The 15,653-nt window shown below is 45.9% G+C and overlaps 1 protein-coding gene across 1 annotated transcript; it reads left to right on the top strand.

Annotated features, from left to right (window-relative positions):
- Positions 1 to 5,059: 5,059 nt before the first annotated feature.
- LOC116511706 (potassium voltage-gated channel subfamily A member 5-like) lies at positions 5,060 to 6,490 on the top strand. Its single transcript, XM_032221875.1, has one exon. It carries the CDS (start codon positions 5,060 to 5,062, stop codon positions 6,488 to 6,490), a length of 1,431 nt encoding a protein of 476 aa, XP_032077766.1.
- The last annotated feature ends 9,163 nt before the right edge of the window (positions 6,491 to 15,653 follow it).

Below are 15,653 nucleotides of genomic sequence, written 5' to 3'. Positions count from 1 at the left end.
ATAGGGTCTCCTTCTTGAGCAGGGGGCTGGACTAGAAGACCTCTAAGGTCCCTCCCAGCTCTGTTCTGATTGATTGATTGGCCTTCTGACAATGGGGACGCCAGGTCTGCTTAACAACCATGTTACTGACTGAACAACTGCAGCCATTCCCTTAAAAGTTGCGCCTAAGACGGTTGTAAAATAGTACCTATTATTATTCTCGAGATCAGTTGACAGCTTTTAGATGTGTGGACTTCAACTCCCAGAATCCCGCAGCCAGCAGGAATCCTGGGAGTTGAAGGCCACACATCTTAAAGTTGCCAAGGTTGAGAAACATGTAACTAGAGCAGTGTTTCTCAACCTTGGCAACGTGAAGATGTCTGGACTTCAACTGCCAGAATTCCCCAGCCAGCGAATGCTGGCTGGGGAATTCTGGGAGTTGAAGGCCACACATCTTCACGTTGCCAAGGTTGAGAAACACTGAACAAGAGTCTGTTTGTAGGATTTTTTTTTTAAAAAATTCCCCATTTGCTTCTTTAAACAAAGATCTGAAAATAACATGCCTTTGTGGCTGATGCTCTTTTGAGAGACGGTCTTTTGATTTGGTTTTTTTTTAAAAAAAATTCGCTGCGTTTTTCTATTAAAGGTGACAGTGATCAAAACTTGAGAAGCCCAATGGGTCTTTTTAAATGGCTCCTGGGTGATAGTTGCTATCCCAGAAAAACAGGCTGTTTTTAAGTCTTTTCTCAGACAAGAAAATCCAAAATATTGAACACGGTAATAGTCTCTATTCCTCGGAGGTCTGACTGCTAATCTTTTCTTCTTGGCAGCTATGTGACTCCCATGTGTAAAAATGCTGGAAATTAAAGAAGCTTAAGGAATTTCTTTTTAAAGCCCATCTCCTTACCTGTAGGAGAAGGAGTGGAAGAACCTGAAGGTGGAATCAAAAGAGGCATTAGCCTAGAATCCCCACATAGTCACATTTATTAGGAATAAATGATCAAATTCTCTCCAGGTAGCAAGCTGTCCAATCTTGAAAAATGTGGTGATATCATCCAAACCAATAGTAGGATTCGTTTTTTTTTTACTACCGGTTCTGTGGGTGTGGTGTGGCTTTGTGGGCGTGGCTTTGTGGGCATGGCTTTGTGGGCGTGACAGGGAAAGAATACTGTAAAATCCCCATTCCCTCCCCACTCCAGGGGAAGGATACTGTAAAATCCCCATTCCTGCCCCACTCCAGGGGAAGGTTACTGGAAATTCCCCATTCCTCCCCACTCCAGGGAAAGGATACTGCAAAATCTCCATTCCGTCCCCACTCCAGGGAAAGGATACTGCAAAATCTCCATTCCCTCCCCACTCCAGGGGAAGGATACTGTAAAATCCCCATTCCCTCCCCACTCCAGGGGAAGGATACTGTAAAATCTCCATTCTCTCCCCACTCCAGGGGAAGGATACTATAAAATCCCCATTCCCTCCCCACTCCAGGGGAGGGATACTGCAAAATCTCCATTCCCACCGCACTCCAGGGCAAGGATACTGTAAAATCCCCGTTCCCTCCCCAGTCCATGGGAAGGATACTGCAAAATCCTCATTTCCACCCCACTCCAGGGCAAGGATGCTGTAAAACCTCCATTCCCTCTCCACCCCACTAACCTGCTTTCCAGCTATGCAGGGCAACAGAAGAAGACCGAGCTGATCAGCTAGGACTCAGATCAGCTGGGACTCGGGAGGGAGCTAATAGATGGGGCGGGGCCAGCCAGAGGTAGCATTTGTCGGTTCACCAATGCTTCACTTAGCGACATAAAGGCTGGGCTCGTTCGCAGTCATAAGTTGAGAATTCACTTCACAAGTACGCAAGAAAGTTTGCAAAATGGGGCATCACCAATGTTTCACTTAGTGACAGAAATGCTGGGCTCAATTCTGGCCGTAAGTTGAGGACCAACTGTTGTTCCATATATATACGCGTGGGTTACTCAACCATATGAGTTTCAAGATATGTTCACTATAAAATTTTGCAATGGGGCGATGTGAAATTTTTCTCCCTTCTTCACGCTCTAGAAAAATCTGCACATATTTGAAGAATGAAAAGTCTACTTCAGTTCTTAGGACAAGACAAGGTCATTTAAAAAAAATGTTTTCTTCCCTTTTTTTTCGAAGAATTAGCAAAGGAGATGTACATGTGGATACGAGAAAGAAAAAAATCCAAAGCTGGAGAGAAAAAAATCATGTCACATCTGCAGATGTAGTTCGTGAGTCATTCATATAATCCTCGTCTGCAGAAGAGGGGGGTGGGGGGGAAAGTTTTATTGCAGAACCTGTGAAAAAGAACAATTATGGAAATGAGCAAAGAAGGACTGAGCCAAATTCCCAAACTTGAATGGAAGAATTTAAATATATTTTTTTTAAATAGAAGAGCCGAATTCCCAAACTTGAATGGAAAAATTTAAATATATTTTTTTTAAATAGAAGAGCCGAATTCCCAAACTTGAATGGAAGAATTTAAATATTTTTTTTTTAAATAGAAGAGCCGAATTCTCAAACTTGAATGGAAAAATTTAAATATTTTGTTGTTGTTGTTGTTGTTTTTTAAAATAGGAGAGCCAAATTCCCACACTTGAATGGAAAAATTTAAAGATTTTGGGTTCTTTTTAAAAAAAAAAAATTAGAAAAGCCCAAACCCCAAACTTGAATGGAAAAAATTAACGATTTTGTTGTTGTTGTTTTTTTAAAAATAGAAGAGCCAAATCCCCAAACTTGAATGGAAGAATTTAAAGATATATTTTTTTTAAAAAAATAGAAGATGATAATGTTACCTACCTTTTCCAGAAATGGATTTTTGGAGAAAGCTGCATCTCAAATACTGCGAAGGAGGGAATTTGGCCCGAAGGAAAAACAGCAGTGTGTCTCCCCCCCACCCTCCTCCATTGGATGGTTATATGGACAGAGGCTTAATTGGTCTTTTTGACGAAGCGAATTTTACCCCTGACTGCCTTAGAAGGAAAGGATGGAGCGGAAAAAGACCAAGCGGTAGAGAGAAAAAACCGGATCCCCAAATGGTTTAACTCTTTCGGCGAAAGAGCTGGGAACATCCCGCATCCTAATGAATTTCAAAGCCGCGTTGCCTGAAACATCACTTCCAGGAGAAAGTAGTTTTCTTGTTAGGAACAATGAATGGCCACAGGATGGTAATTGGATTTAGCAGGCTCCCCCCGTTGGTCTGGGAAGTGTGTGTGGGTGAATAAGGCAGCAGGCGAAGGTCAAAGTAGGGGAGGGGGAGTAGACTAGCGCTGGGGGGGGACCCCCCCACCAGAGAAAGTCCCCTAAAAGGATAGCCTTAATTAGCCTTTTCAATCTTATATAAATCAAGGAGCCAGAAAGAAAGGCAACGTGTTTATTATGATTGTGGATTGAATCCACTGAATCAGGAATAGAGCTGGAAGGGACCTTGGAGGTCTTCTAGTCCCGCCCCCCTGCTCAAGCAGGACCACCCTAGGGCATTTCAGACAAGGGGGCTGTCCTAGTCTCTTCTTCAAAACCTCCCGGGATGAAGCCCCCACGATCTTCATCCTGGCTTAATTTCTGGGAAAAGCGAGAGGGAGGGGAGTTCAAGGTCTCTCCGGGGCTCACGGTGGCTCTGTGGCTGGGGGTCTCCCACCCTCCAGGCTGGAACATACACCCCCCCAAAAAAACTTTTTCTCCTTCTAGCCCAGCGGTGCGAGACAGCGCCGGCCGGGATTCGGTCCCCACGTCCCGCTTCCTCGCGACACGCAGAGCGATCCCGCCGGAGGAGATCCCGTTGAGACCCTTTGGCTGCCCAGAGGCCTTCCCCTTCGGCTGCTTTGGGGGCTGCATAGCATAGCATAGCATAGCATAGCATAGCATAGCATAGCATGGAATAGGAATAGGAATAGGAATAGGAATAGGAATAGGAATAGGAATAGGAATAGGAATAGGAATAGGAATAGGAATAGAATAGAATAGGGAATGGGAATAGGATGGAATGGAAGAGCGATAGGGATAGGGATAGGGATAGGGATAGAATAGAATTCTTTATTGGCCAAGTGTGATTGGACACACAAGTAATTTGTCTTTGGGGCGTATGCTCTCAGTGTACATCAAAAGACAAGATACATTCACTTGTCAGACCCCTCCCCAGTTCCAGGCGCGCGCGGGGGGGGGGGTGTCTCCAGCTGGGGCGCGCAGGGAAATCCTCCGGGCCTGCTGCGGCCCGGCCACCTCCTTGCGCGCAGAGGACGCCAGGAGATGCTCCCACGCTCAGCCATGGCGCATTGCCAAGCAGAGCCGCGCTATCTCTCCAAACCCAGGCTGGCGCGGGGAGGCCTGGAGATGCACACCAGGGAAGCGGATCGAAAGCAGCCTGCGCTCCCTCCCTCTCTCTTTCTACCTCCCTCCCTCCCTCTCTCCCCCTGTCTTTCTCTCTCTCCCTCTTTCTCCCTCCCTCCCTCTCTCTTCCTCTCTTTCACTCTCTCCCCCTCCACCTCCCTCTCTCTCTCCTTCCCTCTCTCTCCCTCCCTTTCTCTCCCTCTCTTTCTCTCTCTCTCCCTTCTTCCCTCTCTCCCTTCCTCCCTCTCTCTCCCTCTCTCTCTCCCTCCCCCTCTTTCTCTATCTCCCCCCTCTCTCTCCTTCCCTCTCTCCCCTCCCTCTCTTTCTTTCCCTTCCTCCCTCTCTCTCCCTCTCTCCCCCTCTCTCCCTCTCTCCCTACCTTCTCCCCCCCTCTCTCCCTCTCTTTCTCTCTCCCTCCTCGCCTGCCTCCGTCCCTCCCCGCTTCGCTCGTCCGCCCGGCGGGGCGCTGAAGCGCAGCCTCCTTGACGTCAGGCGCGGGCGGTGCGCGGCATCTTCGGCGCGGGGCTCCCCGGCCGGTGGCTGCGCTCGGGCGCCCCGGGAAAAAAAAGGAGGCGCGACGGGCTGGCTTAGCTTGACCGCCGCGGTCAAGGCTGCCCAAAGGACCAGCGTCCTCCCGCAGAAGGCTTGAGACCGAGGCTGAGCCCGGGCAGACGAGCTGAGAGCGAGCCTCGGCCTCCCTCCCTCCCGCTCGCCGCCGTCCCGGCTCGGCCTGGCCATGGCAGCCGCTGAGATGGAGAGCGCGGGGGAAGGGGAGCTGGCCGAGCGCGTCTTGCTGAACGTGTCGGGCCTGCGCTTCGAGACGCGGCTGGGCACCTTGGACCAGTTCCCGGAGACGCTGCTGGGCGACCCGGCCAAGCGGCTGCGCTACTTCGACCCTCTGCGCAACGAGTATTTCTTTGACCGGCACCGGCCCAGCTTCGACGGCATCCTCTACTTCTACCAGTCGGGGGGAAAGCTCCGCCGGCCGGTCAACGTCTCCCTGGAGGTCTTCGCCGACGAGGTGCGCTTCTACCAGCTGGGCGAGGCGGCCATGGAGCGGTTCCGGGAGGAGGAAGGCTTCCTGCGGGAGGGGGAGAAGCCTCTGCCCACCCACGAGTTCCAGCGTCAGGTCTGGCTGATCTTTGAGTACCCCGAGAGCTCCGGCTCGGCCCGGGGCATCGCCATCGTCTCGGTCTTGGTCATCCTTATCTCCATCGTCACCTTCTGCTTGGAGACTTTGCCGGAGTTCCAAGAGGAGCCGGCGGAGATCCGGGATCCCACGGGCCAGACGCCGCGCCCGAGCATCCTGGCCGACCCTTTCTTCGTCATCGAGACCACATGTGTCATCTGGTTCACCTTTGAGCTCCTGGTGCGCTTCTTCGCCTGTCCCAGCAAGCCCGAGTTCTCCAAGAACATCATGAATATCATTGACGTGGTGGCCATCATCCCATACTTTATCACGCTGGGCACCGAGCTGGCTCACGAGCAGCAGAAGGGAGAACCTCAAGGGAACAGCGGAGGCCAGCAGCAAGCCATGTCCTTGGCCATCCTGAGAGTCATCCGCCTGGTTAGAGTCTTCAGGATCTTCAAGCTGTCCAGGCACTCCAAGGGCCTGCAGATCCTGGGGCAGACCTTGAAAGCGAGCATGAGGGAGCTGGGCCTCCTCATCTTCTTCCTCTTCATCGGCGTCATCCTCTTCTCCAGCGCCGTCTATTTTGCCGAGGCCGACGACCCGGAGTCCTACTTCTCCAGCATCCCAGATGCCTTCTGGTGGGCGGTGGTCACCATGACCACCGTGGGCTACGGTGACATGAGCCCCATCACCGTGGGAGGAAAGATTGTGGGCTCCTTGTGTGCCATCGCTGGCGTGCTCACCATCGCCCTGCCCGTGCCGGTTATCGTGTCCAACTTCAACTACTTCTACCACCGGGAGACGGACCAAAGTCTTCTCCAAGATGACCCGGGGAGCGTCCGCGGCAGCTCGGATGACGAGGTGAAGAGTAAAAACTCCTCCTGCAAATCCGTGGTGCACTTGGAGCACCTCGATGAGACTCACAACGGGACCAGGTCTGTGGAGAAAGCCACCATCAAAGCCAATAGCACCCTAGATCTTAGGAAGTCCCTCTATGCACTTTGTATGGATTCGACCCGAGAAACCGATTTGTAAGGGACGCAAACGTCTGTTTGTGATTTAATCAGGGAAGATGCAAATGACTTTCGTTTTTATTTATTTATTATTTATTTCTTTTTAAAAGTTTGGTAGCTGCTCTAAAAAAAACATCTCTTAAGTTAGTGGGTTGTTTAAAAAGCAAACCAACCAACAACCACAATCACAATCCATTCCTTTGGATGGCTCAGCGTAATGCTGAGCAAAGATTTAAAACCAGCAAGAGAGTTAGTTGGCATCCGTTTCCCATAATCCAAGGGGCCTTTTGTGGGGGGGGGGGGGGAAGGAGCAAATTTATTTTCATAAACAAACCTCAAAACGGTGGGGATTTCTTGTGTAGTTCATTGGTAGCCAGTCCCAGCCACAAATCCCCTCCCTCTTATAATCCTGTCTTCTAAGGCCATCTTATTTCTCTCCCATGGATAGCAAACGAATTTTTGTAGGTACCATCGATTCAAGCTGGAATATTTCTATTTTTAATATATATGATGAAAATAGCCATGTTACTGTGATATATGAAACCCTGACCTCTATAGAGACTTTTTAGCTAAGGAATAGATTTCCTATTTTAAAGTTAAAAAACAACAACAACAGCAGCCCTTTCCTTGTTGTATGTGTGAGAAGTCCTATTTTCAGCGTTCTCGTAGCAAAAACGTTGCATTGTGTAAGTTTTGTACCTTTGGTGAGAATTAAATTACATAAATGGCAATCAATTAAATTACATAAATGGCAATCAATTAAATTACATAAATGGCAATCTTTATTCTGTAAACTGTTATCCATGCGAGATTGCATCTTGTTCTGGCCATCAATGAAGTCAGCAAGTGGCTTGCTTGAAAGACCTGGGTTTTCTAAAGTCCTTGATTTACGACCACAAATGAATCCAAAATGTCTACGGTTAAGCGAGATCTTCGTAAACGTTGCTCCATGTTACAACCTTTTTCTTGACACAGCTGCAGAGTGAATCACTGCAGTCGTTAAGCCAGTGACTTGGTTGTTAAGTGAATCTGGCTTCCCCCTCGATTTTGCTTGTCAGAAGGTCGCAAAAGGGGATCCCCTGACCCCCTGAGGACAATGCCACCGTCGTAAATCCGAGCCCAATGCCTGAATGTAATCATGTGACCTGCAAGGGTCAAAATAAGTGTGAAAAATACTCCTAAGTCACTTTTTAAAGGGCCGTTGTAACTTTGAATCCTCACTAAACGAAGTGTTGTAAGTCGAGGACTGCCTGTAGAATGTTTCCGGCTTCCGTTTTCATGCAGGAAATCAAAAGGTTTTTTTTTTTTTTAATGTGAGCGCCAAGAAAGAGGTTTTAGCAGCCGCGGAGCTTTTCGGATTGAGTTTTCTGAAGACGTTTTCTGATTAGGTCCGAGGCGTGATTTATGTCTTGACGGAGTTGGTCACTGTTTTGAAATGACCGTGTCCAGTAATGGACTCTTTGGGGGTGGGGGTGGGGAGCAGAAAAAACTAATGGAAAAGTTTAGAGGTCATTGTTAAACAAAGCTTTTACAGATTTCATTTTGTGCTAAGTGGGCATCAGGTGACCTCAGAGATGTCATTTTGAAATAAGATGGATTGGGGTTTTTTTTTTGCCAATTTTTTTTAAATTCTCTTACATACAATTGTGAGTATACATTCCCCTAATTGTTATTCTTCTTTACATTTGTCATTCTTATACATTTGTTATTTCATTTAATAGGTTATAATATACAATTTGGATTGCTTTATTTACCACCCCTTCCTCCTGTTGTAATACCTCCTTATTTTCCCTTTCTTTTCTCCCTCCCTCCTTTCTCTACTTCCTCCTCTCCTTCCCCTTCCTTCTTCCCTTACCTCTTCCCTACTCCTACTCTTCCTGTTCCCATTCCTACCTTCTCTCCTTCTCTTTCTCTCCCTTCCATCCTCCTCTCCTTACCTCTTTCTTCTTCCCTTCCCTTTCCCCTACTCCTACTCTTCCTCTTCCCCTTCCTCCCCTCTCTCCTTCTCTTTCTCTCCCTTCCACCCTCCTCTCCTTACCTCTTTCTTCCTTCCCTTCCCTTTCCCCTAGTCCTACACTTCCTCTTTCCCTTCCTACCTTCTCTGCTTCTCTTTCTCTCCCTTCCACCCTCCTCTCCTTACCTCTTTCTTCTTCCCTTCCCTTTCCCCTACTCCTACTCTTCCTCTTGCCCTTCCTCCCCTCTCTCCTTCTCTTTCTCTCCCTTCCACCCTCCTCTCCTTACCTCTTTCTTCCTTCCCTTCCCTTTCCCCTAGTCCTACACTTCCTCTTTCCCTTCCTACCTTCTCTCCTTCTCTGTCTCTCCCTTTCACCCTCCTCTCCTTACCTCTTTCTTCCTTCCCTTCCCTTTCCCCTACTCCTACTCTTCCTCTTCCCCTTCCTACCCTCTCTCCTTCTCTTTCTCTCCCTTCCACCCTCCTCTCCTTACCTCTTTCTTCCTTCCCTCCTCTTCCTCTCATTCTCTCCTCCTCTCTCCCTTTCTTTTTCTGTTGTTATAGGTGTCTCTTTCATATCTATGTTTTCTTGAGATGGTGTTTCCTCAAACCCAAATATAATTTAGTCTCATTTCTTATTCCCTTACCTTCACTAATCTATTCTATGTTTTCCCCTCCCTTTTTATCTTGCTCTTGAATATATACTTGTATATTTAGTATTTTCTTTTCTGTTTCCCCCCTCTTCCCCCCCCCTTTCTCATTTAATAGTGCATCGCCTGGGTTCTGTATGAAATAAGATGGATTGTTGCTTGTTAGATTATTGGTTGATGGCTTAAGTCCCTTAAGTTCATCCCTCTCATTGTTGAACTTGGACCAATACAGAGCCGAGGTGGCGCAGTGGTTAAATGGAGCACTGCAGGCTACTTCAGTTGACTGCAGTTCTGCAGTTCAGCTGTTCAAATCTCACCGGCTCAGGGTTGACTCAGCCTTCCATCCTTCCGAGGTGGGTAAAATGAGGACCCAGATTGTTGTTGGGGGCAATATGCTGGCTCTGTAAACCGCTTAGAGAGGGCTGAAAGCCCTATGAAGCGGTATATAAGTCTAACTGCTATTGCTATTGCTATTGCTACCACGAAGTCTGCAGAGGAAGAAGACCTCAAACACTATTAGGGCCTCCATCTCCCCTGGAGCTATTGAGATAGAAGCCTTCTTGGTTGGAAGGCTTCTTCTCTCTGTCTTCTCTTGTCCATCTTACACAACTAGGAAGAGAACGATTGAATGTCTATGGAGGTTTTCCCTCATCTAGGTCGTGGTTGCCCCAAAGGTGCTTTTTCCAAAGGCAGCTGGATTTTCTCGGTTGTATATTTTTCCCTTCCTTGAAAACAATTCATTTGTCTTCCAAGAACTTTCTTCGGTTCTGAACTTTCTAAACCGAGGGATGAGAAGCAAAATGTTTTCAAGGAAATCTCTTGAAGGCTAAGTTAGTAAAATGGTTGTTAAGTGAACCTGGTTTTTCCCGTTGAGTTTGCTCATCTGAAGGTCGCAAAAGGGGATCTCGCGTGACCTCGGGGATATGGCCAACTGTCATAAATGTGAATTAGTTGCCAAGCGTCTGAATAACAGTCCAAAGTGTGAAAAATGGTCATACAACACTTTTTTCAGTGCTGTTATAATTTTGAACAGTCACTAAATGAATTGTTATAAATTGAGAACTATCTATCTCTATCTCTATCTCTATCTCTATCTCTATCTCTATCTCTATCTCTATCTCTATCTCTATCTCCATCTCCATCTCCATCTCCATCTCCATCTCCATCTCCATCTCTCCAACTCTCCAACTCTCCAACTCTCCAACTCTCCAACTCTCCATCTCCATCTCTCCATCTCTCCATCTATATCTATCTATCTATCTATCTATCTATCTATCTATCTATCTATCTATCTATCTATCTATCTATCTATCTATCTATCATCTATCTTATTATCTATCTATCTATCATCTATCTATCTATCTATCTATCTATCTATCTATCTATCTATCTATCTATCTATTTATCATCTCTCTCTCCCTCTCCCTCTCCCTCTCCTTATCTCTATCTCTATATCTATATCTACTGTATCTCTCTCTCTCTCTCCTCCCTCTCTCTCTCTCTCTCTATCTATCTACCTATCTCTATCCCTATCTCTCTCTTTCTCTATCTCTATCTATAATCTATATCTACTGTATATCTATATCTATCTATATCTATATCTATGTCTATGTCTATGTCTATGTCTATGTCTATATCTATATCTATATCTATATCTATATCTATATCTATATCTATATCTATATCTATATCTATATCTATATCTATATCTATATCTATATCTATATCTATATCTATATCTATATCTATCTATCTATCTTCTATCTATCTATCTATCTATCTATCTATCTATCTATCTATCTATCTATCATCTATCTATCTATCTATCTCTATCCCTATCTCTCTCTTTCTCTATCTCTATCTATAATCTATATCTACTGTATATATCTATCTATATCTATCTATATCTATATCTATATCTATATCTATATCTATGTCTGTCTGTCTGTCTGTCTGTCTGTCTGTCTGTCTGTCTATCTATCTATCTATCTATCTATCTATCTATCTATCTATCTATCTATCTATCTATCTATCTATCATCTATCTATCTATCTATCTATCTATCTCTATCATCTATCTATCTATCTATCTATCTATCTATCTATCTATCTATCTATCTATCTATCTATCTATCTATCTATCTATCTATCTATCTATCTATCTAGAAAGTCCAGTTGTCTTTGGGGAAAGCATTCTGGGGGAAAAAAGGGTTAATTCCTTCGTAAGGATACCTACCCACAGTATTCCTAACTCCCGTCCATTAATTTGACCTGAGAAGGCAAAACTCCAGCCAAGCAAAACTTAAACCCTTCTTGCCCAGCCAATAAATCTCTTCCCCCCACCCCCTTTCTGTCTTCTGCTGAATGGATGGGATTATGTAGGTTTGGGAAGGCAGCCATCTCAATCATGACAAGACTTTTTATCTTTCTTCCTTTTTGTTTTCCTTTTGCAATGGACTGCTGCAAGTTGAGTCGGGGCTGCGAACATTTCTGCGTCTCTCCAGCAGGCCCTGGGAGGAGGAGGAGGAGGAGGAGAAGGAGGAGGAGCAGGGGGAGTAGTAGCCATAACCCAATTTTGCCGAGTTTCTAATTAAGATTCTCTTCCAGGATTTCAGTCTTGGTTTAAGGCAGAGAGGAAATAAATAGACTTGACCCGAGTCCGTAAATTAAATTAAACGATGGCTTTTTTTTTGGAAGTAGATTTTCAATTATTATTATTAGAAATGTGGTGGGGTTTTTTGGGGGTGGGTGGAAATCGCAAATGCTTCAGCAGAGGTTCTCTTTGGAGGATCAAGCACATTTGATTTTTAAAACCATGCAGAGGGAATTATCTTCATTATTTTCCGACGAGCAGCTGTGGGGAATGGACTCTGAGTACTTTATGGACTTTAAATCCGCCCAGATTACTAGGTTTGAGACATAGATGGCCAGGGGCTGGTGGCTGAGCATTTTAGCAAAATTCCTGCCTGCCAAGAAGGATGTTTTTTTTTCGTACATTATCTTGGGTGACCAAGCCTAGTTTGTTTGAATTAACAAGAACTGCTCGGTTGCCCATAGAATTTAAGGAAAAAAACCCCTCGGTTAGAAAAGCACATTTCAGAACATCAACTCTACCCTCAGATCCAAAATTAAAGCATCTGAGACACATGACTCTCTAGCCCAGCGGTCACCAATTGGTGCTCCGTGTACCACTGTTGGTCCGTGAGAAAATGTTGGTGGTCCGCAGGAAAATTATTTGCATTTTTTTTATATTTATACATTTTTATTTTAAACACATAAGCACATCAACAAAAACAAACACATAACTTAAAAACAACATAGGAACAATAAGTTCCATCGTATATCATACCGCAGTTCCGAATCGGTTTCTTTGCAGTTAGTGTTTTCCCTGCTATCCATTTCTATCTTTCGTTCATAATCTCCTTATTCGTTATCCATTTTTATGTACATTTCTTAATTTATTTAAACTTAACGACTTATGACCAAATATTATTTACCTATATTATGCTTTATATTTTTTACTGTCATTTATTCTCTTACATACAGTTATAGATATACATTCACATAATTATTATTTTTCTTTGCCACTCTTACATTATTATTATTCCATTTGAAAGGTTATAAGGTATAGTTTAAAATGCTTTGTTTACCATCCTTCGCACCTGCTAAGACACCACCTTGTTTTCTCTTTCTTTTCTTTTCTCCTTCCCTTCCTTCTCTACTTCCTTCCTTCCTCCTCTCCATCCCCTTCTTCCTTCCCTTACTTCTTCCCTACTCCTACCCTTTTTTTTCTCCTTCCTATCTACCTTGCATTTTTTTTTATATTGCACTAAATCAGGGGTCCTTAAACCGTGGGCTGGATACATGCAATGAATGCTTGTTGCTTGTGTGGCTGCAGAGACTCTCCCCCCCCCCGGAGACTTTATGTGGGTCGGAGGGGGGCAGAAATTCCAAATTGGAATCTGTTTCGGCCTCCTGGTGTGGGGCTTTGAGTGAAGGCTGGAGGGAAGGACCGCTGGTGGCGAAGAGCCGGAGGGCCTCCTTCCAGTGGGACAGCATCATGGCCTGGAACTGGCTGATCATCTCAGCCGGCTGAGCCTCCAGGGGCTGGTACCTGGCCTTGCACTCCCGCAGGTCTTCCCTCTGCTTGGAAAGCCTATGCTCGTAGTCCTCAGTGAGGTGCTTCTACTGAGCCTTCTTCTCGGTCAGATCCAATTTGAACTGAGCCAGCTGTTTTGCCAACTCTTTCTCACGGTGGCTGCTTATCTCCAACAACTGCTTCCTGTTGGGGTCCTAAGGAGCCCGGGCGGGGAGGCGAGGAGGGGCTGGTAGCCTTTGAGATACCTTCGAGACCGCCTACTGCCACATACCTCCCAGCGGCCAGTAAGATCACACAGATTGGGCCTCCTTTGGATGCCGTCAGCCAGACAGTGTTGGCTGGCGGGCCCCCGGAGGAGAGCCTTCTCTGTGGCTGCTCCGACTCTCTGGAACCAGCTACCCCCAGAGATCCGGACCATACCCACCCTCATGGCCTTCAGGAAAGCTGTTAAAACCTGGCTGTTCCGGCAGGCCTGGGGCTGTTGACCTCATGTTGAGGTCCAGCCCTGGTCAGAATGAATGATCGTGGTTTTGTGTTTTTAAACTGTCTTTTTCTTATTTTTTTTCTGTCTTTTTTTCTTCTTCTTTTGTAAGCCGCTCAGAGTCCTTCGGGATTGGGCGCCATATAAATTTTAATAATAAATAAATAAGTAGAGGAGGGGCAAGGAGAGGCCGGTGAGGCACCCCTTGACATGAGTGACATAAAGTTGGCCACACCCAACAAGGGGGGTAGGAAGGAGGGAGGGAAGGAGGGAGGGAAGCAAGGAGGGAAGGAAGGAGGGAAGGAGAGAAGGAGAGAAGAAAGGAGGGAAGGAAGGAGGGAATGTAGGAGAGAAGGAAGGGGGGAAGGAAGGAGGAAAGGAAGGGGGAAAGGAAGGAGAGAAGGAGAAAAGAAAGGAGGGAAGGAAGGAAGGAGGGAAGGAGAGAAGGAGGGAAGGAGAAGGAGGGAGGGAAGGAAGGGGAGTAGGAGAGAAGAAACGAGGGAAGGAAAGAGGGAGGGAGGGAAGAAGAAGTAGGACCATTGTAAGATAAGATGGATCTATGGGACATTAAAAAAGCAATCTTCAAGTATATTGTCAACAGTAGGGGGAAAATTGTTATAAATACATATTATTAATAACAGTTATGAGATCATATAATTGTGAATGTATATATGAAATTGATAAAATAAATTTTTTTTTAAAAAAAAGATGTAAAGCAAAGCCCAAAATAAATAAATAAATAAAGTTGGCCACACCCACCCAGTCACATGACCACCTAGCCACACCCACCCAGCTGGTCATTAGGCAGGTCATATTATTAGTCCGCGGGATTTAAATGTATGAATGTAGTGGCCCTACATGGTATCGGATCTGGGTACTTGAGAGACCGCCTCCTGCCAATTACCTCCCTACGACCAATTAGATCCCACAGATTAGGCCTCCTCCGAATTCCATCCGCCGGCCAGTGTCGACTGTCGACCACCCGGGGGAGGGCCTTCTCTGTGGCTGCTCCGGCCCTCTGGAACGAGCTCCCCATGGAGATTCGGACCCTCACCACTCTTCAGGCTTTCTGCAAAGCCGTCAAGACCTGGCTGTTCCGGCAGGCCTGGGGCTGATGAGTTCCCAGCCCCACTCGAATTTGTTGTGACTGTTAAGGAGCTTTTTTAACCTGTTTTCTGTATTATTATTATTATTTTTGTCTTGTCTGTTTTCTTTGTATTGTCCCCATTCCCTACTGGTTTGTTAGCCGCCCTGAGTCCCTTTGGGAATTGGGCGGCATACAAGTTTAATAAACTGAACTGAACTGAACTGAAAGGTTGGGGATCCCTGCTCTGGTCCAATGTTTTTCAACCTTGGTTGCTTGGAAGATGGGTGGGCTTCAACTCCTAGAATCCCCCAGCTAGCATGAAGTCTGCGGCTCTTAAAGCAGGCTGAGTGGGGAATTCTGGAAGTTGAAGTCCGCCCATCTTCAAGCAACCAAGGTTGAGGAGCTGTAGTGGTACCTTTGCTTGAAAAGGGTGACCAGCCTCTTCTTGAGTTATTGCTTGGAGATGAAGTTGAATTTCTACCATTCCATCAAAATCCTTATTGTCATCCTCCTAGGTCCTGTACTTTGAAATTGTTCTGACTTCGGCTTAATAGAATCACAAAATAGACTCCTTGTCCTGCAAAAACCTTCTTTTCATTTGATTAATGTGAATTCCTGGCATTCGCATCCAGAAAAGTCCCCACCAATAGGTTTTTCAAGATTTAATTGCAACAACAGACCTTATCAGTCCTTGGATAGTTGCTAGGCCGAGAGCTTCCCGTCACAATGCTGTACAATAAGATACTTGGTAAGGAGTGTTTGTGAAGCACAAACTCAGATAAGCAAATCTTCACAATAATAAGCGAACTAATTGTCTCCTGCAAACACCACTCCCCTTTAGCTCCTCTTTTATTTCCTCTGGGAGGGGCCATTCACCATCCACCTGTGGCCTTACTCCCAAGTCGACCCCTGTTCTTT

This window comes from Thamnophis elegans, chromosome 7, assembly GCF_009769535.1.
Source record: "Thamnophis elegans isolate rThaEle1 chromosome 7, rThaEle1.pri, whole genome shotgun sequence".
In the NCBI taxonomy this organism is placed as follows: domain Eukaryota; kingdom Metazoa; phylum Chordata; class Lepidosauria; order Squamata; family Colubridae; genus Thamnophis; species Thamnophis elegans.
Note: the sequence above shows the minus strand (reverse complement) of the source record. Positions and strands in the feature narration are given on the sequence as shown.